This window comes from Colletotrichum gloeosporioides (genome assembly GCF_011800055.1).
Source record: "Colletotrichum gloeosporioides strain Lc1 chromosome Unknown consensus_24, whole genome shotgun sequence".
Classification (NCBI taxonomy): domain Eukaryota; kingdom Fungi; phylum Ascomycota; class Sordariomycetes; order Glomerellales; family Glomerellaceae; genus Colletotrichum; species Colletotrichum gloeosporioides.
This window is the reverse complement of record NW_025544669.1, coordinates 410,997-436,705: the sequence shown is the minus strand read 5'-3', so window position 1 is coordinate 436,705 and position 25,709 is coordinate 410,997. Positions and strand designations below refer to the sequence as shown.

General features: G+C 42.4%; 5 protein-coding genes across 5 annotated transcripts; 4 read left to right on the top strand and 1 right to left on the bottom strand.

The window, feature by feature from the left end:
• Positions 1 to 10,000: 10,000 nt before the first annotated feature.
• GCG54_00012700 (uncharacterized protein) lies at positions 10,001 to 10,641 on the top strand (the record flags this gene model as incomplete). The annotated part of the gene is made up of 3 exons (XM_045412574.1): positions 10,001 to 10,042; positions 10,113 to 10,358; positions 10,423 to 10,641. The coding sequence occupies 3 exons, from the start codon at positions 10,001 to 10,003 to the stop codon at positions 10,639 to 10,641; spliced, it is 507 nt and encodes a 168-aa protein (XP_045267279.1).
• Positions 10,642 to 10,845: 204 nt separating this feature from the next.
• GCG54_00012699 (uncharacterized protein) lies at positions 10,846 to 11,513 on the top strand (the record flags this gene model as incomplete). Its single annotated transcript, XM_045412573.1, has 2 exons — positions 10,846 to 11,058; positions 11,088 to 11,513. 2 exons carry the CDS (start codon positions 10,846 to 10,848, stop codon positions 11,511 to 11,513), a joined length of 639 nt encoding a protein of 212 aa, XP_045267278.1.
• Positions 11,514 to 12,366: 853 nt separating this feature from the next.
• On the top strand, positions 12,367 to 15,680 carry GCG54_00012698 (uncharacterized protein; the record flags this gene model as incomplete). The annotated part of the gene is made up of 3 exons (XM_045412572.1): positions 12,367 to 12,446; positions 12,501 to 15,589; positions 15,643 to 15,680. 3 exons carry the CDS (start codon positions 12,367 to 12,369, stop codon positions 15,678 to 15,680), a joined length of 3,207 nt encoding a protein of 1,068 aa, XP_045267277.1.
• A 6,488-nt stretch (positions 15,681 to 22,168) lies between these two features.
• GCG54_00012697 (Ammonium transporter 1) lies at positions 22,169 to 23,846 on the top strand (the record flags this gene model as incomplete). Its single annotated transcript, XM_045412571.1, has 4 exons — positions 22,169 to 22,261; positions 22,310 to 22,629; positions 22,775 to 23,452; positions 23,501 to 23,846. 4 exons carry the CDS (start codon positions 22,169 to 22,171, stop codon positions 23,844 to 23,846), a joined length of 1,437 nt encoding a protein of 478 aa, XP_045267276.1.
• A 565-nt stretch (positions 23,847 to 24,411) lies between these two features.
• Positions 24,412 to 25,221, bottom strand: GCG54_00012696 (3-oxoacyl-[acyl-carrier-protein] reductase FabG; the record flags this gene model as incomplete). Its single annotated transcript, XM_045412570.1, has 2 exons — positions 24,412 to 24,604; positions 24,656 to 25,221. 2 exons carry the CDS (start codon positions 25,219 to 25,221, stop codon positions 24,412 to 24,414), a joined length of 759 nt encoding a protein of 252 aa, XP_045267275.1.
• Positions 25,222 to 25,709: the final 488 nt, after the last annotated feature.

The following is a 25,709-nucleotide window of genomic DNA, read 5'->3' as shown; positions in this document are numbered from 1 at the left end:
CTAAGTTCCTAGGAAGCAGAGATTTTACTATTAAGGTTAGAATATTACTTAGCTGAGGTTTTACTAAGCGCTTACTAGTAACCCCACTTAGTAATCTTTATAATTACCCCCCTCTCTAAAGCCTTAGTCCCTAAGGTATATATATATAATTATGCTTTAAGTAGACCCCTTCTATAGTTTCCCCCTACTTAATTAGTACTAACTCTTAATTACACCTTCTATATCTAAATTACTTTACTAGTATATCTATAGCTTTATACTTATAGATATATAGTTTTTTTAAGCTATTTAATTAATTTAGGTTATTTATATTATTCTATAGGTTTATTAGCTAAAAACGAATTTTTCGTTTATTATTAAATTTTAAATAATCCTTTATATTAATTAGCTTATTATTATTTTATTATTATATCTCCCTCTTTAAGTAGCAGTCCTCTACCTATTCACTAGTATATACTTAAAGCAGCTAATAATAATAAGATTTTCGCTTACTACTTTATAGCTTTAAAGTTTTCCTTTCTTAGTATACTTTTTAGTAATCTCACACCCCTTTAGCTTTATTTTTTATTTATTATTTTTTATTTTTTTACTAGATATCTTACTAATAGCTTTATATACCTTTACTTATTAATCTATTATTTCTTCTTTATTTTTCTTATTTCTTATTCCCTTCTTACCTCTTATTACCTATTTTAGCTAGTCCTTCTAGAAGGTTTCTAACTATTTTTAAACTTAATTAAGTTTATAATCCCTTTAAGTTTTATATCTTTTTACGCTATACCTTTATTAATAGCTTACTAAGATATCTTATATTATTTAAATAGCTAAAGTTCTCTCTAAGTTTTAATATAATAATTAATTCTTCTTTAGAGATTACTAAGGTTCTACTAATAAAAGATACTCCTATATTAGCTACTTCTCCTCTATAAACCTTAATATCCTAAGTATATTATATATCTATAGTAATTATATTACTATCTATATTATCTATAAGTAGTAGAAAATTAAATATACTACTATAAGTTTCTACCTTACCTTCTCTTACTTTTTATTAAGAACTAACTAAGATTTTTAAGTTCCTAAAGAGCTTTATAGTATTACTTAGGCTAGTTAAAACGTAATTAATAATATCTATAAGCTAGAGGCTAATAATAACCTTACTCTATATAAGCGCTAGTATACTTAGTTTGTTTTAAATAAGCTTAATAAAGCTTAAGAGTATATAGCTATCCTTATTAAAAACCCTACTTAGGGTACTAGTTCTACTAATATAGATTAATTATAGTTCTAAGAGCTTACTTTAATTTATAAGTTACTTATAATTACTACTATAGCTTAAATAAGTTTTTACTAAAAGTTTAATATATATATACCTATTAATCCCTTATTAAGCTAGCCTTATTACTAAGTAGTTAGATATTACTATCTATATTAACACTACTTAGCCTACTTATATTTAGAATAATACCCCTACTAAGCACTTTTAGGACTAGCTCTATCTAGCTTATAATACCCCCTACTCTTACTCTCCTCTTAGTAACTATTTAGAAAAAAATCTAAAGGAATTCCTAAAGCTTTTTAAAGCTACTTAGAAGCTCTTTAATAAGTATACTAATAATAAAGTTTCTAACTACTAAATTGCTATTACTAATAGCTACCCTATCCCTTATAATAATATAAAGACCCCTATAGGTTAGTAAGTAGCCTAATTTAGCTAATACTTTACTATAAAAGCTAAGGGTACTAAGAAGTATAATACTACTACTTCTATTACTAAAAAGCCTCCTAAGAAGGCTAGAGGTACTATTAAGCCTTTAGTAAAAGCTAGCTATAGTAGTTATAATAGTAAAGCTACTTATAGTAGTTATAATAATAAGGCTAATACCTCCTCTAGCCCTCCTCCTACTAATAAGGAGGTTAATAAGCTTAGTTTTAATAATAACCCTCTTAGTTTAGATATTAACTCCTCTACTCCCCCTTCACTACCCCCTAGCCTTAATAAGTAAGTCCTTAGCCTTAATAAGTAGGTCCCTCCTTTTAAAACTAATAATACTTAAAGGATAGATATTTTAAGGTGTTTATAGTTATTCGCAGTATCTTATCGCTAAACCCTTACTATAGTTCTTATTATTTCTCTTAAGTTTCTTACTTTTAGATAGTTACTAACTTTAAGGCTAATTAAGTTCTTCCTTTCTATACCCCTATTAAGCTAAATAAAGTTTTTATTAGTATTACTTTATATTTATATAAAATTATCTATAAAATTAGGAATCTCTTAGTAATATCTTACTAAGTACTTAGTAAATAATTACTATTTCTCTATATCCTATTTCTTATAGGTTTTTTAGATTTACTTCTTAAACTTATATATAGTAGTTTAAGCGTTCTCTAAATAGCTTTTTAGCTCCTAAATATTATATTTAATAGGCTATCCTACCTACTTAATAAGCTACTTTATATTATTACCTTATCCCTAGTAATTAATAATCTCTTTAATTTCCTATTCTTTAGGTTCTTCCTTAAGCTCTAGTAAACCTACTTTAGCTTCTATAGCTACTTACCTTATTATCTATAACTTAAGTAATAAAACTAAGAATATATTATAAAACTTATAATATTTCTCTAAAAGGTTTATTTAATATACTTAGCCCCCTATATACCTAGTTATAATAACTTTAATATATTATAGTACTAGCTTCCTATATTTAAACTTAAAGAACTTTATTAAGAGGCCTACTATCTACCTAAGTTTAAATAAAATCTCTTTATACTTAAAATTATAGTATTTAGCTTATAACTCTATAGCTTTTTATTAGTACTCTATAGCTTTTCGCTATAAAGAAGTAATATAATTAATTCGTTCTCTAATACTTTATACTACTATATAGCTTTCTATCTATATATACTTAATACTTTATAGATAATACTTATATAAAGCCTCTATTAGTAAATAGCTAATAGTTCTATAGCTTAAGTTATTATATATAAACTTAACCTCTAGAAGTTAGGGCATCTATCTTTTTAAGGTATCCTTAGTATATACTTAGAGGTACTTCTCTAAAGTTTAATATATATATTCTATTTAATTATTAGTATATAGGTAATATACTATAGAGAGGTAGCATTTAATTACTTTTTTATAAGTAAACTCCTCTTAAAACTAGCTTATAAGTAGTTTATCCCTATTACTAATAATACCCTCTAGTATACTAAAGTTATACTTAATCTTCTTATAAAAGATCTATAAGAGTTAGGTAGTGTTTAGCTATTTAGTTATAAGAATAAATAGCTTAAACTTTATTATATAGTATATAATTACTAGGATTATATTATACTTAACACTATTATCCTAAGTGCTTACTAAGAGACTTATAATAAAGTCTATACTAATTTCTTAGAATAAGTAGGCTAGTAGAAGTAGTAACTATAACTTACTATATAGCTTATACTTTAGTATTTATACCTCTTAGTAGACTTTATAACTAAAGATATAATCTTAAATATCTATAGCTAAGTTTAGCTAATAGAACTTCTTTTTAATTAGTTTAGTTATCTTATTAGACCTTATATAGCCTACTCTATAGTTATTATAATATTAGTAAAATATCTTAAGTCTAAGTAATTACTCTATAGGGATCTTAAGTTTTCTCTTATAGAATAAGGTACTATCTATATCTATATAGAATCCTTCTACTTTACTAATTAGTCTATAAGCCTTCTCTAGCCTACTTTAGTAGTATTTATCTTTAGCCTATAGTCTTCTAATAAAAGCCTCTATTACCTCAGAAAGTTATTAGGTATATGCTATTTTATTTTTTATAAACCTCTTTATAATCTAATATAAGATATACTACTTTAGAATAGTAACCCTAGCTTACTATAAGTCCTCTTAAGATATATCCTCTTACTAAGTGTTCCTCTATACTTCCTATACCTTCTAGCTATAAATTATAATAACTTAGGTTCTTATAGAATTACTAGTATACCTATATATATATAACTAATATAAAACTAAAGTATCTCTACCCTTAAAGCTAAAGCGTTATTAGTAGGCTTTAATAGTATTAATATATACTTTTTTAACCTCTAATTCTACTTTAAAGCTAGCGATTTTTACTTATAGGTTTTCTAGGAGTTTACTAATAAAGTTTAACTTCTTTATAAGGGTTAGTAGTATATTATTATACTTTATCCCCCCCTCTATATAGTTTAGCCTCCTAGATAGCCTATTAATAGGGTTAGTAGCTTCTAGCTAATACTTTAGATTAAAGTTAAATATTAATAGCTTATATACCTAATAGGTAAGCTTTCCCTAAAGGTCTTACACTAAAGCGTTAATTACCCCCTTAAAGGCTTAGTAATTAATTAAAACTATAAATTTAGTTAATATCCCCTAGAGGTAATATACTTACTAATTAAGACTCTTAATAATAGTAAGGAGTTCTTATTAACTTATTACTTATTATTATTTTATATCTAAAAGCTTCTATAAGTAGTAAGTAACTAGTTACTATTAGTTATTAATTTTCTAGGAGAGTATATTAGAGATAGCCTTTATAGAGGTATCTATCTTAACTCTTATCTTATATATTAGGTCTTAGTACTAGAGAATAGTTATAGAGTAAAAAGTAATTTTAAGTTTATTAAAAGCCTTTTAGGCTTCTTCTAGCTATTAGAATTCTATTAGTTTCTTATTATTCTTACTACCCTTAAGTAGAGATATTATAAAAGCTATAATACCTAAATATCTTATAATAAATTTATAATAGAAATTATAAAATCTAAGAAATACTTAGATCTCTTAGTAAGATTTTAGTAGCTTCTACTTAGTAATAGCTTATATATATCTTAGGTCTATAGAAATACTATCTAGTAATATAATATATCTTAAGAACTTAACTTCTTATTAGTAGAACTTATACTTATTAAGCTTTATATATAACTTAAACTTCCTTAAGTAGTAAAGTATATAGAGAAGGTCTACTATATAATCCTCCTTTATCTCTAAGTATATTATAATATTATCTATATATATTATATAGTATATATCTAGAAACTTAATAAATACTTAGTATATATATACTTAAAATATTACTAATNTATATTAGTTAGTTTAAAAAGTATAACTATATACTTAAAGTACTTATATTATATATAAAATGTAGTCTTTTATTAGTCCTCTAGCTTAATTTAGATCTAATAGTAAGTATCTTATAAATTAATTTTTAAAATCTACTTTGCTCTATAAAACCTATCTAGAAATTTACTAATAAGTAATAATAGATATCTATTCTTAATTATAACCTTATTAAGGTTATAGTAATCTATATAAAACCTTAAGGATCTATCTTTCTTTAGGATGAAGAGGATTAATACCCTTACTTTATTTATAGAAAGTTAGATCCTCTTATTTACTCTATTCTTAGTAATATACTAGCGAAGTTTTTTTAGTTATTACTTATTAAGGGGATAGATTAATCTATATAGTAGTTTCTTACTTTTTTTTAGATTAATTAAGTAGTTTACTCTATTAAGAAGGTTTATTTCTTTTACTACCTATTTATTAAATACTCTCCTTTTAAACTTAAGTTCTTATAGTAGCTATATTTTTTTATTTCTTTTATCTTCTTCTTCTTAAAGCTTTTTAACTCTTATCTCTTTAGAGCTAATATTACTTAAGATATATAGGATATATATTTTATAGCTATTTTTAATAATTTCCCTTATAAATATTAAGGGTTTAGTAAGTATAATCCTATTATATTCCTATTAGTTTATCTATATATTAATAATAATCCCCTTAAGCCCTATAGAGCTTTATAAGAGTAGTAGATCTCTTATACCTTATAATTAGGGAATCTTAGTAAAGATCCTATAGATCTTATAAGGGTAACCCTTAGAGTCTATAAAGAAGAATATAAGTTTAAATATCTATCTTAAGGAGGCTATATAGCTATTAAATCCCTTAAGTAAAGAGGCTATAACGTTAGAAAGCTTTAAGCTTAAGAACTTAATAAAGCTAGAGCTAATAAGATTAATTTATAAATAACTATCTATATCTATAGTAACTTCTTTCTTAGTATACCTCTAGAGAATAATTACTCTACCCTTTACTATAGTATTAATAAGTATCTTCTTTAGTTTTATAGGTAGTATAAAGATACTTAGATTAAACCTTTAGTTTATTTATTTTCTAATAAGTTAAGCCTATTATTATATTATTCTTCTTCTTTAATTTAAATTATATTTATATTAACTTTCCTAGTGAACTATTAGTTTACTATTAGAGTAGTATTTATATCTCTTAGTTTCTTTAGCTTAAAATAGTTAGTAGACTTATACCTCTTATTTCTATAGTTATAATAAGTAATAAAATAATCCTTTTAGAATATATTATTTAATTATAGCTAAGCTATTTACTTTTAGCTATCTTTCTACTAAGGTTTCTTACTAGAAGGCTAAAGAATACTTATACTCTTTATAGCTATATAGTTATTCTTAATAGAGTCTCTTACCTCTAGTTAATACCTTAATCTAAGCTAACTTAAGTAGTTATCCCTAAAAGGTCTCTTATAACTATCCTCCTATAGTTTCTTACTAAGGTATTACTAATATAAATCCTAAAACCTCTTAACCTTAATAACTATATCTCTAAGTCTTTTTACTTCTACTCTCTACTACTATAGTTCTCTATATATAATAAGTAAAAGTCTAAAGAAGTATATATAAGCTTCTACTTTACTATTCTCTTAGTCCTCTATACTTAAGCTATAATATATTACTAACTACTTAGTAAAAAACTAAAGTAGTAATTAGCCCTCTTTCTACTTAATAGTATTAAGCTTCTCTTAATATTAAAACTCTTATATCTTTAAGTTAATATACTACTAATAAATAAATATAGTATAGTTAGCCTAAGGGACCTCTTCTATAAAACTCTTCTTATAGTAGTACTATTATATCTATTAAGTATAAGAGAGCTTTATAAGAGATTACTTAACTTATTAGTTTAGTATACTCTTAAGGTATATCTAATAACTATCCTCTATTACTTAGATCTAGTTATTAGTTTATTTAACTATAGTATCTTCTCTTAGAATTTTATAGTTATATATAAGGGGTTTATCTTATACTTTTACTACTACTTAGTTTATAGAACGCTTAATAAGTCTCTAGAAGAGGAGCTTTATTAATTCTTAATAAGCCTCTTATTATTACCTTAATATCTAAATATAAGTATCTTATTACTACTATAATAGTAATTAGAATATACCTATTTCCTTACTACTATTTATATATTATTCTCTTTAGGGAGTATTTATATTATACTTATATAGTAGTTACTCTATTACTAAGGTATACTCTTAGTTATTTAAGATAGAATAGTTATAAGGCTAGCTTTATAGGCCTATATACCTAATTACTTTATTAATAAGGTTATTAATTATCTCTTCCTATTTAATTAGTGTTATTCTTAGCTAACTTAGTCTTAATATAAGGTTATAGGTACCTCAGTAAAACCCTAAAGAAGATAGCTTTACGTTAAACGTAGACTCTTATAGTTTATTTATATTAAAGTCTAATTACTAACTATTTAGTAAGGTGTTACCCCTTTTATAAAATATTCTAACCTATACTAGTTACTTAAAATGAAGTAGAAGCTATAGAATTATAAGGTAATAAGCTAGAGGCTTTAACTAGGAAAGGTTTAGAAGTTATAATAGGGGTTAAATTTAGTATATTAACTATAGCTTACTTCCTCTAAGTTCCTAAGAAGTAGAGATTTTACTATTAAGATTAGGGTATTACTTAGCTGAGGTTTTACTAAGCGCTCGCTAGCAACCCCACTTAGTAATCCTTATATATAAGTAGTAAGTAAGAAGTTAATATATTATGAAACTATACTTTAGCTAACTTTAAAAGTATAAGTAGTAGTATATTAAGAGTAGTTCTAGTTTAAGATATATAGGAATATTATTAATTTCTACTTAGTATTTATATATTAAGAATCTATTAAGCTAGTATACTTACTAAGCTATTTAATAAATATATTAAACTACTTCTTAGTTATTTAGAATATCTTAAAGAAGTAATAAAATAACCTTATTAGTAGCCTTCTAGTATATATATATACTACTATAAAGTTACTCTTATTAATAGTTATATAGTAATTACTTAATAATACTCTTATTAAGTTAAAGTAATATAAGTACTCTATATTACTAACTCTATAGCTTTACTTATAGCTTTATTATTAGAGGAGTTTATTATAGAGGGGTTAATTCTACTATTTAAGAGGTCTAATTACCCTTAGTACTAACTTTAGTATATAGAGAGGGTTAGAAACTACCCTCTCTACGTATTAAGCTTTTTATATAGTAAGAAGAGGTTAAATAGTAGAAAACTTTAGTATTAGTACTAAAAAGAGGGGGTATATAGTTATTTTTTATATAACTATACTACTAAAATATTATAATAGGGTCCCTTTACTAGTAGTAATTTATTAGTACCTAGAAAGGTTAAGTATATTAAAAAGAGGTTTTTCTAGGCTTCTATTACGTTAGAGAATATACTAGTACTAGAAATCTCTAGTACTAGTGCTAGTACTAGGGAGAAGATCACACCCCTAGAGTCCATCTTTCAGAAATCCACCAACTATAAACCTATCGACAATGATGGTCCACGCTGTGGCCCGTTGGTTGATAGAAGCCACTGCAAGTAAACGTGGGACGCCTCAAACCCCACAATTGTTTCTGCAACAGCTGGCGAGAACACTAAACGAACCGAAGAAGTGTAGGTCAGGAAGTAGGAAAAACGAATTACATCATACAGGCCATGAGATTGACTAAGAGGGAGACAGACGAGGCGAACAGACGCCAAATGGCAATTGGTTGTCATGTTGAGAAAAAGCATTGGCTTTGTAGGACTTTGGGCCGTCGATAGCAGACTCACAATCTGCCAGGGTCACAGGGGATAGCCAACGTGACACGTCTGCACCAGTGAAGGCGCCCCCCGAGTACGGTTCCGAATCTATGCTGAATGCCAACCCCGGTCGGCACAGAAAATGGGTCTGAATCCCGGGTAGTGGGGCCGTAGATGGCCGACTGAAGCGGTGAAAATGACTCGTTTCCTGCAAAATCCAGCACACTCGTACGCAGATCTGCCTCGGCTTGATGGGGTTTGTAATCTTAAACGGCCGCAGCTCATTTGTCTCCATGAACACGAGCACGGCAGCTGTGCTGAACTGCTGATCCCACTTGGCGGTGCCAGCCATGTTGCGCCAGGGCTGCGTAGCCCAGCCAAGCTCAGTCTCTGGATGTTACATAGTAGATCAAGACATCTATACTAGCTTTAGAGAATTTTGGAGCTGATAAGTAACTATGATTCTCTTTTCTTTCCTTTTTTCCCCCTTAAGAATGGAAAAGATACGCGCAAGCAAGAAAATGGAGACTACATGTAGACCCAACGCTCAAGCGGTCTCGTTTTATCTTTCGAACACGTTAGGTCCGACAAAATCCCAGGCCACGTGGCTAGTAAGTCCTATTTCGTAGACCTACCGGATACATCCGGATAACAACAGCATGGGGTAATCGCAAGGTAAAAATTTCGCAACACTTTGTCATAAACCTTGTTGACATCGCTTGCGTTGGTTTCCCAGTATTGCTTGCCGCAGAAGTCACTGCAAGGGGCAGTTGAACCTTGGCAGGAACAGTCCTCGTGTGATTTTAAATTTCCAGGGCCTGGAAAAATTCATCAACAGACCCAATCTCTTGATATGTTGACTTGACTGTCCGTGTAGCCTTCTGGAATACAGTCTCTGGGTCTATTGCATCCCAACTCAAGTTGCCACCATACTGCGATTGAATACTGTTTGACACGGAATAAGTTCTCAACTCAATCCATTCCGTTTGGCGCTTTTGTTTTTGGGTTGTAATCTATACTACGAGTAGATGGTGCATTTCCAATACTCTCCACATATCACAACGACGATTTCTCGCCAATGATCAGTAGTATGGCAGCACCCTCTGCTGCTGGAGTGCTAGTATGCTTCCTACCTTTTCAGCGATGAAGTTTAGATGTGACGAGGCTGACATTGCGATCACTGCTGTTAGGGCTGCTTGTTCACGCTCCTCGGTTTGTCAGGTCTTCTCATCATAGCACGACTGTGGCTTCGGCTGCAGATCCAGTCACAGCCTCTCGCACTCAGTGATGGACTTTTGGTCATCGCATGGTTTAGCTGTCTAGCACAAGCTGTTTTGGTTATTCTTATGCGCAACGAAGACGTGCTGCATCCTGATATCAACTACACCCTCTTCAACTGGGAGGCCGACCCCCCCAAGCTTGAACATGTGAGAAAGGTGAGTGACCACACATGCATCCACTTGAGCCCAATATCGGAAGAGACTCATGTCTAGAGTTTAGTTAATCTGGGTGACCATTTTCCCCTTCTTCAGCGCTCTTTACTTCTGCAAATTTGCACTACTCGCAACATATCTCCAATTATTCCCACCATTTATGACGGTCTTGCGCAAAATGCTCTATGCCACAATTGTCTATTGCGTGTCGGGTTATATCGTTTCGATTTCATTACAGTTATTCCTTTGCTGGCCCATCGAGCGTAATTGGTATGGTGATCCTTGAAAAGCCCTTCTCCTAGTCTCTTGCTTAATGCCGCCTCTCCAGGTCGTTCTTGAACCCGTCAGGTCTCTGCAGCATCCAAATCATGACAACTATCTTCCATGTGTCGTGGGCATTACATTTCAGTGCCAATCTATGCAGTTAGTTGAGAGTTCCGCTGCCAGGCTTTCAACAAATGAGTGCTAACGAGTGTGGAAAGTACTGGCTATGCCATTCTTCATTCTCAAGGGTCTACAGATGAAGAGAAGCACCATGATTGGCATTTATACAACTTTCGCCCTGGGTCTTATTGATATTGCTGTTAGCCTAGCAAGGTTTTTGAGCATACAACTTGAGCCAACGTCCTCAAAATCGCTCACCATGATTCGTAAGCTTTCTCCATCAGTTTGGCTCAAACTTGAGCCTATACCTCCTTTCAAGGTATCCTCGGGGACTCCAAGTGCTAACAGACATCTACCCAAGAAATATGGGCTATTCTCGACGAGCACATTGCGCTGATAGTTGCTTGTATCCCATCATTACGTCAATACCTTCGACTACGGTTTGACGCTAATTCTGCCGCTAAACGGTCTTACGGTCATAACCACAGTCTACATAACAGACACCACGAAGCCAATCCAAGACAGGGAGGTGACGACGAGAGCGGCATTGAGATCAATAGACCTGTATTTGCAGAGACCTGCCGTTCAGGACGCAGATGCAGAGAGTCGGAAGACGATTCCTGGTCAGATGGGAAGAAGAGCAATCGTAGCGACGTGGAACTTGTTCCCATTCAAGTGCGGGAAGGCCAGAAAGGCAACGCGTCTCGAAGGACGCGTTCTGTCATCCGCGTCGACCAAGAGTTTACAATCACAACTACTATGCTAAGTTCATAGCAATAATAATACCATCGACGATTGAAACATACTGCCAGTACCAGACAAATATCGTATTGTCATACATCGCATTCATTACGACTCTCTTTAGGAGCCAAAACTTGCCAATGCGAGTCCTCTGAAGTGTGAAGAAATCGGAAATCTTGTTCGAGTACGTTATGAAAAGCCCGGCCGGTGCCACGAGCTCGAAACTATGGACTTCGCCGGCAAAGAGTCATACAAATGTTCAGCTTTCGTTTGAGGGAACCCCGTCTCCAGATGCAACTCGATATTGCAGGCTACATTCCCAATTTTCAACCAACTGATGGACGGTCGCAATGCCTCTCTTTGCCCGTCACATTATTAAAGGCTGGTAGAGGTTACGCAATCGTTTCACGAGACCATGCCTGCCGGCTACAACCTCAAAGACGCACTGCACTGTTGCCTGCAAAAAAGCCTGCCTGCGTCCATTAGTATTTCAAGCCAATCGATTATGTGCAAAGCTTGGCAGCACTACCATCTACTTACCTTAGGTAGGTTGTCGGGCGAAGAATCAGCGGGTGGGTGGCAATGCAAAAGTCAGGGGTGGTTAGTGGGACCTTCTACCAATGACACATGCAGCAGACGTGAAGATGGCACAGTCACTGTGGTGAGGCAGACCGGGTGCGGGTTGGATCAGGCTGGAGGGTACAGCAATGTCCATTTTCTCCTTCCATTTCCGTCATAACTTCCGTCGCTCTTGCGCGTTCTCATGATTGCTGCAAAAACGCATCGTGGACCTTCACCGCCAAACTTGCCGAGGCCTTGACGCTACTTCCATCGAACCCAGAGTGGAAGCCCGACACCCATATGTGCACAGTAGGGAAGTAGCAGAATGTTCAACGAGCCAAATGACGCTGACTTCCTGCGCAGCCTGACGTACAAGGTCTTGCCCATTCGCGCCTCCTCCCTTCTGTAACGAAGTCGATGCCCCCGCATTGCTGTTCAAATGGAGCGGAAGCGAAAAAGTCCTCATGGTAACCCCGAATATGAACCACACGCGCATCTCGATAAACGACACTACGTCGAACGAGAGCCAAGACCCAGACGCGGACGTCACGAATATACTATCGGCTGGATTTGCGCCATAGTTACGGAATACGTCGCCGGACAGGCGCTGTTTGACGAAGAGCACGAGCGCTATCACGACCTTCCCTTGCATGATGCGAGCCACTATACACTGGGCAGGATTGGGCCGCATAACGTTGTCATGGCCGTGCTGCCAGAGTATGGCACATCGGCTGCGACAGCCGTCGCAAGGGATATGCTACATAGCTTTCCCAACGTCCAGATTGGTTTGATGGTGGGCATCGGTGGTGGCGCTCCGACCCAAAAGAACGACATCCGCCTCGGAGATATCGTGGTTGGCACTGCTCGTGATGGGCAGAGCAGTGTAGTTCAGTACGACTTCGGAAAGACCGTGCAAGGTCAAAGTTTTCGGCAAACCGGTTTGTTGAACCAGCCGCCATGGCGCCTAAGCACCGCAGTCCACGGACTCCAGGCCCGGTACAGGAAAGACGGGCACCAAATCGAAGAGACCATCAGCGACATTCTTGACGATTACCCAAACTTGAAGAGTGAATATGCTCGTCCAAGTCTCGATAGCGACAAGCTTTATCGAAGCAGTGTTGTCCACCCTTCAATGTCCGAAGGGCCCTGTGCCGCAGTTTGTGGGTATGATCCTTCAAAGCTTGTGGAACGACCTGCGCGGGCTGTAGACAAGCTTGTTGTTCATTACGGAGCAATTGCCTCAGCCAACCAGGTGATGAAGGACGCCCTGACTCGCGACAAACTTGCTATCGAAAACAACTTCTTGTGTTTTGAAATGGAGGCTGCAGGCCTAAGCAACACCCTTCCTTGCTTGGTTATTCGCGGCATATGCGACTACTCGGACTCTCACAAGAACAAGGCATGGCAAGGGTACGCAGCCATTGCTGCTGCTGCATACGCTAAACATCTCCTGAATGAGCTTAGTCCGCTATGTTCTCCCACGCCAGCTCCGACATCAACTCAGTTGGGCAACCTGGAGGTTGCGGTTGATGGGGAACACCTGATTGACGAGCGGAGAAAGAAACTGCTGCAATCATTGACATTCGACCAAATCGATGCTCGGCAAATGACCATCAAGAGAGCGCACGCCAAAACGTGCAAATGGGTGCTGAAAAGTTCTCAGTATCTTGACTGGCTGGATCATACCAAACGCGACACACACCATGGTTTCTTGTGGATCAAAGGAAAACCAGGAACGGGGAAATCGACGCTGATGAAGTTCATCTCCACAAACTACCGGAATAGAAAGCAGCAAAGCACTCTCATCACCTTCTTCTTCAACGCACGAGGCGAGAAACTGGAGAAGTCCACAACAGGGATGTACAGATCGCTGCTTTTTCAACTCATCGAAGGGTTTCCTCAGCTTCGGACGATCTTAGACTATCCAGCTCTGATGACACCAAGCACCGGACCTCGAGAGTGGACCCTTGAATCCCTCAAAGACCTTTTTGAAGAGGCAGTCTTGAACCTGAAGAATGTGTCCGTGACATGCTTCATAGACGCTCTGGATGAGTGCGACGAAGATGAGATACGAAACATGGTATCATTTTTCGAACACGTTGCCGAAGCTACTACGCGGAAGAGCGTCAGCTTTCAGGTCTGCTTCTCGAGTAGACATTACCCTTACATCACGATTTCGAAGGCAGTCAGCCTCATTCTCGAAGGACAACAAGGGCACCAGGATGACATTATCAACTATGTGAGCAGCGAACTGAAGATCGGGGATAGCAAAGTCGTCCAGCAGATCCGCCATGATCTTGAGGAAAAGGCGTCCGGAGTTTTCATGTGGGTTGTTCTGGTCGTGGATATTCTCAATAAGGAATACGACGGCGGTCGCATGCATCGACTTCGACAAAGACTTCGAGAAATCCCTGGCGACCTGAACACTTTGTTTCGAGACATTTTGGTCCGTGATCGCCATCACAGGGATGAACTGCTTCTTTGCATCCAATGGGTGCTCTTCGCGAAAGAGCCATTGAGACCGGAGCAACTGTACTTTGCGATATTATCCGGGGTTGAGGTCGATTCAACCGTAGCCTTGTCTGACTGGGACCCTGAGGATATCACAGCCGACATTATGAAGAGATTCATCCTCGATTCCTCCAAGGGCCTTACTGAAGTCACCAAATCAAACACTCCGACAGTCCAGTTCATCCACGAGTCAGTGAGAGACTTTCTTATGAAGCATGGCGGGCTAAATCAAATTTGGTCCGAGTTTGGGAGTAATTTCAGCGGACAATGTCATGAAAGACTTAAAAGTTGCTGCATCAACTATCTAAATGTTGCTACTGCCATGGAAATTGGCGAGACTCTCCCTCATGCCTCATCACAGGAAGCTAATGAGCTGCGAGAATCAGCAGAGAAGAAATTGCCCTTTCTGCGATATGCGACCCAGCAAGTCCTGTATCATGCCGATGCAGCAGAACAATCAGGCGTAAGCCAACTTGAATTTCTTCAATCGTTCGATCTTACCGATTGGATAATTTTGGACAATCTATTCGAAAAGCATAGAATACGTCGGCACACCCCCAACGCCAGTCTCCTATACATCCTAGCAGAGCACGACAGAGCAAAGCTCGTCAGCATCGACCGCTCAAAGCTGGACTGTTTCAAACTCGAAGACGAGAGATATGGGGCTCCAATACTTGCAGCTCTGGCCACTGGGAGTTCTGATGCTCTACGTGCATTCTTGACGGCCCACAAAGAGGCCAACCCCAACAGCGCAGCACTCAAAGACTTTGAAACTCCAGACCGTCAGCAAAAGACAACACTGATCAAGCCGTCACGGGACTTCAAATTCGCGGCAAAAAAGGGTATCTTAGCCAATGCCCTTGAACTTGGCAACGAAACGGTCATTGTCCTTCTCCTCGAGCTAGGGAGGGGTGCTAATTGTCTGGACCATCAATCCAGGGCGCCAATTTCATACGCCGCTGAGAGAGGTACCCTGCATGTCTTCCGATTCCTGCTTGCGAATGGCCAATTTTACATTGACCAAGGGGACAATAATGGTCGGACGCCATTATGTCATGCTTCTATGTGTGGACATGATATTATTGTCAAGCTACTTCTGGGAACTGGTGGAGTCGATATCGATCGTAGAGATAAGTTTGGTCGAACACCACTCTCTTATGCTTCCGAGTACGGACATCATGCAGTTGTAAAACTACTGCTTGGAGTCAGTACAGCTGTGGTTGACTCTAGAAGTACCTCAGGCCGAACACCGCTGTCATATGCTGCAGGGTCACGGCAGGCTTCAGCTGTTGTCTTGCTTCTGCTTGAGACTGGCAAAGTCGACGTTGATTCAAGCGATGAAAAAGGTCGAACACCACTCTCATATGCTGCAGAGAGTGATGCTGCGAATGTTAAGCTTATACTTGACACCAACAAGGTCGAGGTGGACTCCCAGGATGGCATGGGTCGAACACCACTCTCATATGCTGTCGAGGCCGAAATGTACCACGTTACATCATTGCTATTGAACAGGGGTCATGCTAGCTCTAGTATAGAAGATAAGCAAGGACGGACACCATTGTTGTATACAATTGAGGGAAGTGTCGTGCACGCGATGCTACGACGAAGTAGAACATGAGTTTGGAAGGAGGACACATATTGCAGATTGCGCACTTTTGATAAATCCATTGTAGATTGACATTTATTCTCTGGTAATGCCATAGTGGTCCTTCCCCGAGCACCATAGGTTGGAAGAAGCTTACAGCCGGTGACCATCCTAGAGCCTGGAACAGCTGCCACCACTACATTATCTTGAAAGTAAACCATGAACGAGACTTAAGCAGCTAAAGTGTAGAGAATCGTGGATGATCTTAACACCACTATGTAGGTTTCAAGAACAGCAGACAGCGTAAGAAATTCCATTATTCTCGTTAACTAAAATACGTAAATACGTCTGCTCGCCTAATACGATAAGCGTCTCCTAGGGGTTTTATATTAGGGGTTAACACCCCTAGTCTTGAGCCATGCCCACAAGGCTGGCTACAACCTCTTGATCATTGCCGAGCCAACTGTGGCCGATAGACCTTAGATGTCCTCTTCAACCTCAAGGAGCATCGAAGTTGTAAGAGTTCTAGAGCTGAAGCTTATACTAGAGTGTGTTGCACACAGTATTGCTTCATGTTCTGTCTTTGACATAAGGCAACTGCCAAACTGCAAGTCTCTTCACTTACATCGGCGATCGATCTGATTTGCATCCATCAAGTCTCCAACGGATCCTTCCTAAGCCTGATTGATCAGCCTTGTAGCACTTGTGAGATTCATCTCGTGTCCACATTTCCATTGAAATGAAACCTTGTGTTCGCTGGTTGGCATCGGTATCAGAGACTTCGCTTCGAAGCTCGTTTTGCTTATTTCGAGTGACGAACTCTGGTTTTCACAGTAGACCAAAATAAGAAATAATCTGTTGCTGATCGTATCCCTCACCGTTAAACCTAGGGAACGCTCTCACGGCGTCAGCCTGTTGCATAATCCATTCTCAATACAAGATCGTAATCAGCGTGTTTGATGGACTTCTTAAAACATAGCATGGCTTGGTTTGTGAGGTTGTTGCAGTTGTGAACAGGGAGTGTGAGCGAATGCCGTCATCGAGCATTGTTCGAGTATTGCTGGAATATCTTAGGAGATGAACCCTCGTGGCGCAATCACCAAACATTTGAAGAGAGGGATGAAGCTGGTATAAGTAAGCTGCAAGTCTTGCGCCCGCAGACACGTGAATGACTACGGCAAGCGTTCAGATGGCGAAGAGAGATGATATGAGTGGTTCTGGTCGGGTGTTCGGCCAAGACATGGATGGGTGAGAACGCCCGCAAGAACGCAAGTCAGTGGGACGATACCAGATTGACGGGACGGCAGGAGCAGGAACAGGTGTGGTCTAAGAACTCTAAAAGCTCCGTGCGGCGCTGTGTGACGTGATGAAGAGTGTTCTAATAGTTCAAGATGGCCTATTTCGACTTCACTTCTCGAAAACTATGATAGACCTCCAACATTGACAGTTTTCTTCGCGTTTGCGAGGGGCTGCTGGGCACAAAGTCTAGATCTGGCGTTGAGTTGATCTTCACTTAGAGGCATGCTTGGCCAGAATGATGGCCAGAAGTCCATGGGAATGGCGGGGGATGAGATTGACCCCGAGGACACAAAGCGAGCAACAGCTGAATCAAAATGCGCCAGCGCACGGCCAGCGGGAGGGGCAAAGACGTGTCAGACAATCGGTGACCAGCTATCAGAGATTGCTGCGATATCTGCGGTATCAGACTATCTGCATCACAAGAGCAGAAAAGCGCTATCCGGCTTCTCTGAGCCGATGCAGTCCAGGCTGGGCGGGGATGGAAGTCGAATCAGGAGGCGAATGGGGACGCGGATATGAGACGGTAGGGATGTGGCGGTCGACCGTAAAGGTGCAGCATGACGGCTAGTCTCGCGACCCGTCTCTTACATGACTTCACAAGTGCTCAATCGACGATGGAAAACAATGATTTCCTCATGTCTAGATAAGGCGAGTGAATTTCATTGAATAGATATGAGCTGGTGACGTTGGCCGTATGAATTAGACGATGAGGGGCATTTCCCGGTGGTCCATGTTTGTATGAACCCGACGGCCTGGGTTGTGAGCTGGACAAGGGCTCCGTAAAATGCAATAGCAGGATAGATGTGCAATGTCACCCAGCGGTATGCCTGCAATGCCTCCCTCAGGCTTCCTTCGGTCAAAGTTGGTCGACCGTCAGTCTTTCATTCAACAGTCCAGTCCATTTCAACCGGTCGAGGTGGGAAGAGAAAGGGGGACATGGGGGGACCCTTGCATGACGGGCATGGGCTCGGTTGGTTCCAGCGGACCCTGGCTGGCCTTATCAGTGCCAAGATGACACTAAACACAAGCCTCCACCGTGCCGAGAGATAAGAAGCTTTAGCGAATGGGGAAGCACCTGTGAAGCAGCTTTTCTTAAAGGCTTCGTGGCAGTGGAGCGAGTCTTTCGCGGCGGGTAGGTGGAGGGTGGTGGTTCATGTCCTGTCACTTGGGAGATTGTCCGCTGTCCACAAGGCAGCAGAGATGGGGCCAGACGCAGCAGCTTCCTATTAGCGTACCCTTCCTCTGGATACATGGCGAGTACAAGACGCTTTCCCGGTGCTGCTATTGGAGAAGCCTCGGTCTGGGCATCCGGAGAAAAAGAGGTGAGCACTGGCCTTGGTTCATCCACTTCGAATCATTCCGTCCGTCCATGATCCATACTGCGTGCCATCACCATCGACAGAATTCCCTCTTGATGGATCATATTGAACACCCATGAGACTTTGCCATCGAATGAGAGGTCTCGGAGGCAATTCAATGTCTTGGCTTTAACATCTCCGTGCTCCATCCGGGCAACCATGACGACACTTTGGCTTCTTCCAAGACACCACCATACACTTTTGGCTTGTGAAGTCGTCCACCTGGCGTTCTCGTCACCCGCATCGTGGGCAATCTACGGCGCCACAGCCACGGCTCTTTTTTCAGCTCGGTTGGTGAAATCAAGTAAAGTCATTTTGGCTATCAATCGATATTCTCAAGCCTGCGATCCCCATACCATCTTTCCCTTAAGCCGTCCGCCGTCACCTGCCAATGCCCACCAGTCAGCCCCGTCATCTACGAGTCGCTTGGCTGCATCAGTCAACCATCGATATCCAACAGCCACCCCATAGTTGAAAAGATACACCACATCAGGCCACACTCAATGGCGTCTCTTAGACATTCCAATTACTTACCGCTCAACGTTCTTTGAGCACCCGCGGCCTGCCTATTGCACATGTGCCAGTGTCTTATCTATTGGTGGACCTGAAGGATTCCCGACATTTCAGCCTACGGCGCAGCACCAGAAGTCAGACCAACAAAAGCAAAAGTCTTGCGTCCTGCAGGATCCTTCCAACGGTCCTGCGCGAATCAACGTGGCCAGCCGCTGCAATCAAAGCCATCCACGGAACCAGCCCCGGCCACGCTCGCCTAACCAACCCACCTTTCCGCTTCTGGGGTCCGACATATCCCCATCCAGCTCGCTCCGATGTAAGCTCAGATTAGCGATTCGGTCTCTGTCCACCGGCCCTGGGGCCTCCCAGACCGTCTGCTGAGTGCAACTCTTGGACATCTGAGACCTAGCCCAGCTTCGAAGAGGTTTGGCACCCAAGTCGCGGTCCACGATTCAGCAAGGTCTGCGACATCGGGCTTTCTTCTTGTGAAGCCTTTCCCTCGGGGCGTTGGTGGAGAGGTTCTCCGGTATCGTTGCTTCTTCCCGCACAAACGGGACCGGAAGCCATCTTCTCCAATGTCAAAACGCTCCCTCCTTATTGCTTTTCCGTCCCGAACGTCTCGATAGCTCAGCAGATGGCGGGAAGCTAGTGTTGTCAAACCTTAACGGCAGTTTGCTGACGATCCAAGCCTTCTCGCCGCGCACAGAAGCTTGTGGCTGCGTCAATGTATCTAGGATTCGGAACTGCTGATCCTGCTGGCAGCCAGCGTCGTCTGTCAATACTCGATTGGTTGATATTTGTAGAAGCTGGAAGGATCAGATACAACGTCGCCTAAACAAGTCGTGCAACTTTGACACAGCTTTCCATGTTTGATGTCAACATTCAATGAGGTTGTGGCGTCGCACGAGCTGCGAACCATCCAGCCCTGTCGACAGGCACGGTCGCATGCATCCCTTCGCACACAATCGCTTTTGCGAAGATTTGAGTCGGTGCGATGACAGGCATCCTCCCATCAAGCGGCCCGCTTCAAACCAAGTCCCGTCCGCGTCTCCGATCGGAAGTCTTCTGGAACGCGGCAACGCGCAGGATTCGTTTGGCGCCTGGCTCTAATCTTGGACCAGCGCCGCTATGTGTTGTCATTGCTTCTCAGATAGCAGGCGGCGGCTAGGGATAGCAACAAATAACATCTTTGCTAGATTTAATGCTTCAACGTTCTATCGGATGGCACCACAAAGATGTTGTTGCATCAAAACAATACGCAAGTAAACCGCAATCCGATCCACGGCGATGCCTCCTGCCCCGAACTCACCCCCACTCGGCCGTGGCCAGGAAGAGCCGGCGAGCGCGGGCTTACGAGGTGCCTTAAGCATCTCGCAGGGAAGGGAAATGAAACACTTTCAATTGGCCGCGCGCCTCACGAGTGCGTCTCTGCCGTTGCGGCTCGCGTTGCTGAGGCACAGCATGCCTCCTCATCGGTTTTCCTTCAATCTCAAAGTGTTCTGATCGCCTACTTCTTGCAGCCTTGGCTGTCTCGGGTCAGGCTGTTGCTTGCGCCAGCACAGTCTGGATCGTGTCGCAATCTGGGCGCTAGACGAGGAAAACTTTGTCCTGGTTTTTAGTGTTGCATTCAATGTCGACATACTCTCGAGCCCGAGGGACTACCTTGCGCTGCGGTGAAAGACCCCGAAGCTACCTACCGTTTCCCTACGAGTTTCCGTGCCGTCCGATAAACAAACGAACAGCAACACCGGACGATGGGGCATCCAGACCCGCGGGCTGCTGAGCCTGCGGATGACCCTGGGGCTTTGTTGATTCTCTCCGCATACGGGGATCTGATCAACTGAGCACAAGCCATCAGTGATGTTGGGGGCAAACACCTCATCGTATTTACAGTCCTTTGAAGATGTCTTCAGCGCCAAAAGGCTGGTTGACTGTGGTCAACGGACAAAAGAACGTTCAATGGCCCAGCTTGCCAAGAACCACGGCACCGTCGAAGGGCCTGAATTAGCTTCCATCCGAGTCCCCCGATCCTAGACGACTCACCTCACGACCGTCCACTCCCCGGTCTCTCCCACTCCAAATTCCTTATCAGTTCCCACATATTTTCCCGACCCACATAAGACCTGGAGACATGGGCCACGAGCATGGGTTCGCAAGCATGTGGTGTACAGGTACGTACCTATCAGCGTGGGTAGGGCGTTCTCGATGAAGCTCTCCCACAGCCAGACGGACCTCGTACCACTGCTACCCGGTAGAGGAACACGGCGCGGCCTAGTCTCGTCTCTCGGAGACAGAGAAGGATTTGGGAAGCTCGTCCCAAGATGCCCTTCTCAGCATGCACCTCGAATCCATCTCGCCCTTTTTTATGCTTTCCTCCCCACCCCTTGGCCCTGCGCTACTGGTGTTCCCGGCATAGAGGACTGAGCAATCAGCTTGCTCCCCGTCCCATCTCTTCGGTCTCTGAGCTCCCCTTCATCATCTCTTCTGCACCAGTTCCATGGGCTGCCCATCCCTGCCCTGTTCGGGGGAGTTCCATATCAAGAGATACTGTATGCACAATGTCGGCCAGCTTACCACGAGGACCGAAGGTCCAAGGCGACGCCCACGCCCCGGCCTGCCTGATAATTTTGCTCCGTATTATTTATCTAGTCTGGACCCGGAAGGAAGACTTCATAACCGTGGTCTCCCCCTTCCCTCCATCCCTCTCCTCCCTGCCGCACCCCATTTCCATTCCACCCCCTTCGACGTCTGCTCGCCGTTCACGAGGACGAGTGGCCCGGCGAAAGAAGAGACGATTCTTAGGTTCTATCTCGCCAACTAATATCCATTGACCGCACTCGCGCCGGCGCACAACCACCAAGATGTCTCTCTACGCCCTTCCTTACAATGGAACCGAGGGCGAGGCCGACGCCGGCTACTCGACCAATGTCACCGACTTCAATGTCTTCTACGAGGTCAGTTCACCGTCGACAAGGGGTTTCGAGCATTTCTGACTTTGGTAGTCTGGTGATATGGCCTGGATCATGGTCTGCTCAGCACTCGTGCTGCTCATGATTCCCGGTGTCGGTTTCTTCTACTCGGGTCTGGCTCGCCGCAAGTCGGCGCTGTCTCTAATTCTGATATCGATGATATGTGTCGGAGTGGTGGGCTTCCAATGGTTCTTTTGGGGTTACACCTTGACCTTCTCTCACACCGGCTCCGTCTTCCTCGGCGACATGTCGAACTTTGGTCTCAAGGATGTCGTCGCCCAGCCCTCCGTCGGCTCGACTAAGCTCCCGGATATTCTGTTCTGCCTCTACCAGGGCATGTTTGCCGCCATTACGTGAGTAGACCTCCTCCCCTTCCGTCGTACCATCGCGCATCTGTGGTGAGATTTTGGTCGACGCCGCACATGTGCATGAGAGCGCCCGCTGCGACGCAGGTCTCAAATTTTGCCGAAAGCACCAGGAACTAACACGCAAAAAAAGTCCCGCCCTCGCTCTTGGTGCCATCGCCGACCGCGGTCGCATCCTCCCCGCGATGGTCTTCGCCTTCATCTGGGCCACCATCGTCTACGATCCGATTGCTTACTGGACCTGGAACGGCAACGGCTGGCTGTTCACCCTCGGCTCCCTCGACTTTGCCGGAGGTACTCCCGTCCACATTTCCTCCGGTTCCGCCGCGCTCGCCTACTCCCTCATGCTAGGCAAGCGCACCGGTTACAACAAGGTTCACGGTCTCCCCTACCGTCCCCACAATGTCACCCATGTTGTGCTTGGCACTGTGTTCCTCTGGGTCGGTTGGTTCGGCTTCAACGGCGGTTCTGCCCTTGCATCCAACATCCGTGCCGTCATGGCCTGCTTCAACACCAACCTTGCTGCTGGTGTCGGTGGTGTGACCTGGATGCTGCTCGACTACCGCCTCGAGAAGAAGTGGTCCACGATCGGATTCTGCTCCGGTGCCATTTCTGGCCTCGTCGCTATTACCCCTGGTGCTGGTTTCGTCACTCCCTGGGCTTCCGTTATCTTCGGAATCGTTGGTGGAATTGGCTGCAACTTTGCGACCAAGCTCAAGTTCCTCCTTGGCATTGACGATGGCCTGGATGTCTTCGCTGTTCACGGCGTCGGTGGTATCCTCGGCAACATCATGACCGGTATCTTTGCTGCGTAAGTCCCTTGCACCTCTTCATGGAGAACACTGCTAAAAAAATGTAGTTCCTACATTGCTGCTCTCGATGGTGCCTTGGTCATCGATGGTGGCTGGATCGAGCACAACTACGTCCAGCTCGGCTACCAGCTTGCTGGTTCCGTCGCCGGTTTCGCCTGGTCTTTCGTCTTGACCTGCCTGATCCTCTTCCTCATGAACCTCATCCCCGGTCTCAGCCTCCGTGTCCACGCCGATGATGAGGACCTCGGTCTCGATGACACCCAGCTCGGCGAGTTCGCCTACGACTACGTCGAGGTCACCCGCCACGTCTCCGACCTCGTCGGCAGCGGTAGCAGCCACGACCAGGCCGTCAGCGGCTCTGCCCACAGCTCTCTCCCTGAGAAGACCGTTTAAAGTCTTCTCTTTGGGAGAAAATCGCTAATATCAATATGGAGGTCATTGTGGAATGTTCATAGACTGTCACATTGACAATCAAAAAGAAGGGGGGAAATCGTCTATAATACTCTTGTTCATATCTTGCTTTGATACCACTATGGCACTCGCTTGCTAGATTTACTTTTAGTTTCTGTGGACCAATTCACAAATAACATACCATCAATCGTCCCCATGTGACATGGTGTTCCGAGGCACGTGTCGCACATTCTGGCAGTCATTCAACTGCTTCAGGGTGAAGTCTTGCATGCTCGTGCTGACTTGGTCTGCGGGATTGAAGCTACATCGATCCTAAGTCCTTCAATACGGATTCAATTCGTCGATGATGGGTGTTTGAGATAAGCACACGAGACACAGTCAGATTACTGCCTCCGTATCCGCCAATGTGAAGCTGACATGGATAGACGATGGCACTTAAACCTCCAGCCCGACGCGACCACCAAGCTTTATGTTCTGCTCGAGTCCCGTTTAGCCATCCATCAGATCTTCCTTCGCGTCTAGGAATATATCCAGAACCACCAATACCCTACACTACTATCCCGCCATCGACGCAAATGGCTTGGCCGGTGATATACGACGCTCCATCGCCCAGCAAGAAAGCAATCAAATCCGCGACCTCCTCTGGCTTCCCGAACCTCCCCAACAAGCACGGCGAGGGCCCAAACTCGGCCTGAGGCGCCTCCAGAGCCTGTGCCAAAATCGGTGTCTCGATGGTCCCACTGCGAGAAATCAGTTTAATACCGGTGCACTCATCTAGCCGATGCACTCACGGACAGACAGCATTCACCCTCAACCCTCTCCATCCGAACTCCTTCGCAGCGGTCTTCGTCAATCCAACAACCGCGTGTTTGCTTGCAACATATGCCCCGTTCATCGGCAGCCCAATCTTCCCCGCAACAGAAGACACGTTCACGATACTTCCTCCGTCAACGATGTCCGGTATCTCAGCGCGCATCGAGTTTCGAACCCCGCCAGCATTTATATCCATCACGAAGTTCCAGTCCTCATCTCCAATGTCAGGGATGCGGACGTTGTTACCTTGGGCACCGAGAACGCCTGCCACGTTGGCTGCGCCGTGGAGCGGGCCAAACATTTGAACGGTTTCCGTGATCCAGGCCTTTACTGCATCCCTGTCTCGGACATCCACAACCTTGGAGTGTATGTTTTCTGGGCCAAAAGCAGTGGAAAGCTTGAGTGTTGAGCTCGCGAGGAGGGCAGAGTTATTGTCTGAGAGCGACACCTTTGCACCCAGGGACACCAGGCGGCGTGCTGTTGCTAGACCTATACCGGAGGCTGCGCCTGTAATTGCGATCGTTTTGCCTGACAAAGAAGACATTTTTTACTCTCTTCGTGTACTTAGATCTCACTTAGATCTTCGATAGAGAGCAGGGGTAAGTGGCAGGTTAATATGGCTCAGGACTTCGGAGCCGAGTTGCCTGCCAGAGAAACAAAAGTAAGCTTCCCCCGCAGTGAGGCATGAGAGGTGACGACCGTCCGAAGTCGACAAAGTTTAAACATACTATGCGCTGTGTCATATACATACTAGTTAGAGGGCGGTCAGCTGGGACATTGACCAAGGTCAAGAACGGGAGGGGGCCGGGCCGCGTCCGGCAAAGGTGGGGCTTCCGGCGACGGCTTCCGGACACCAGGACCGGGTAACTCAATTCATTATATTCACGCCACAATACCGCACAAAGTGCGTTGAGGTCTTCCAAGCCCATTCGAATAATTGAGCTGAGGAACTGGGTGCGCGCATATGAAAAAAAGTAGCCCTCGTTTAAGCGGCAGAAGCAAAAAGATGCGCCGAGGGGGAATCGAACCCCC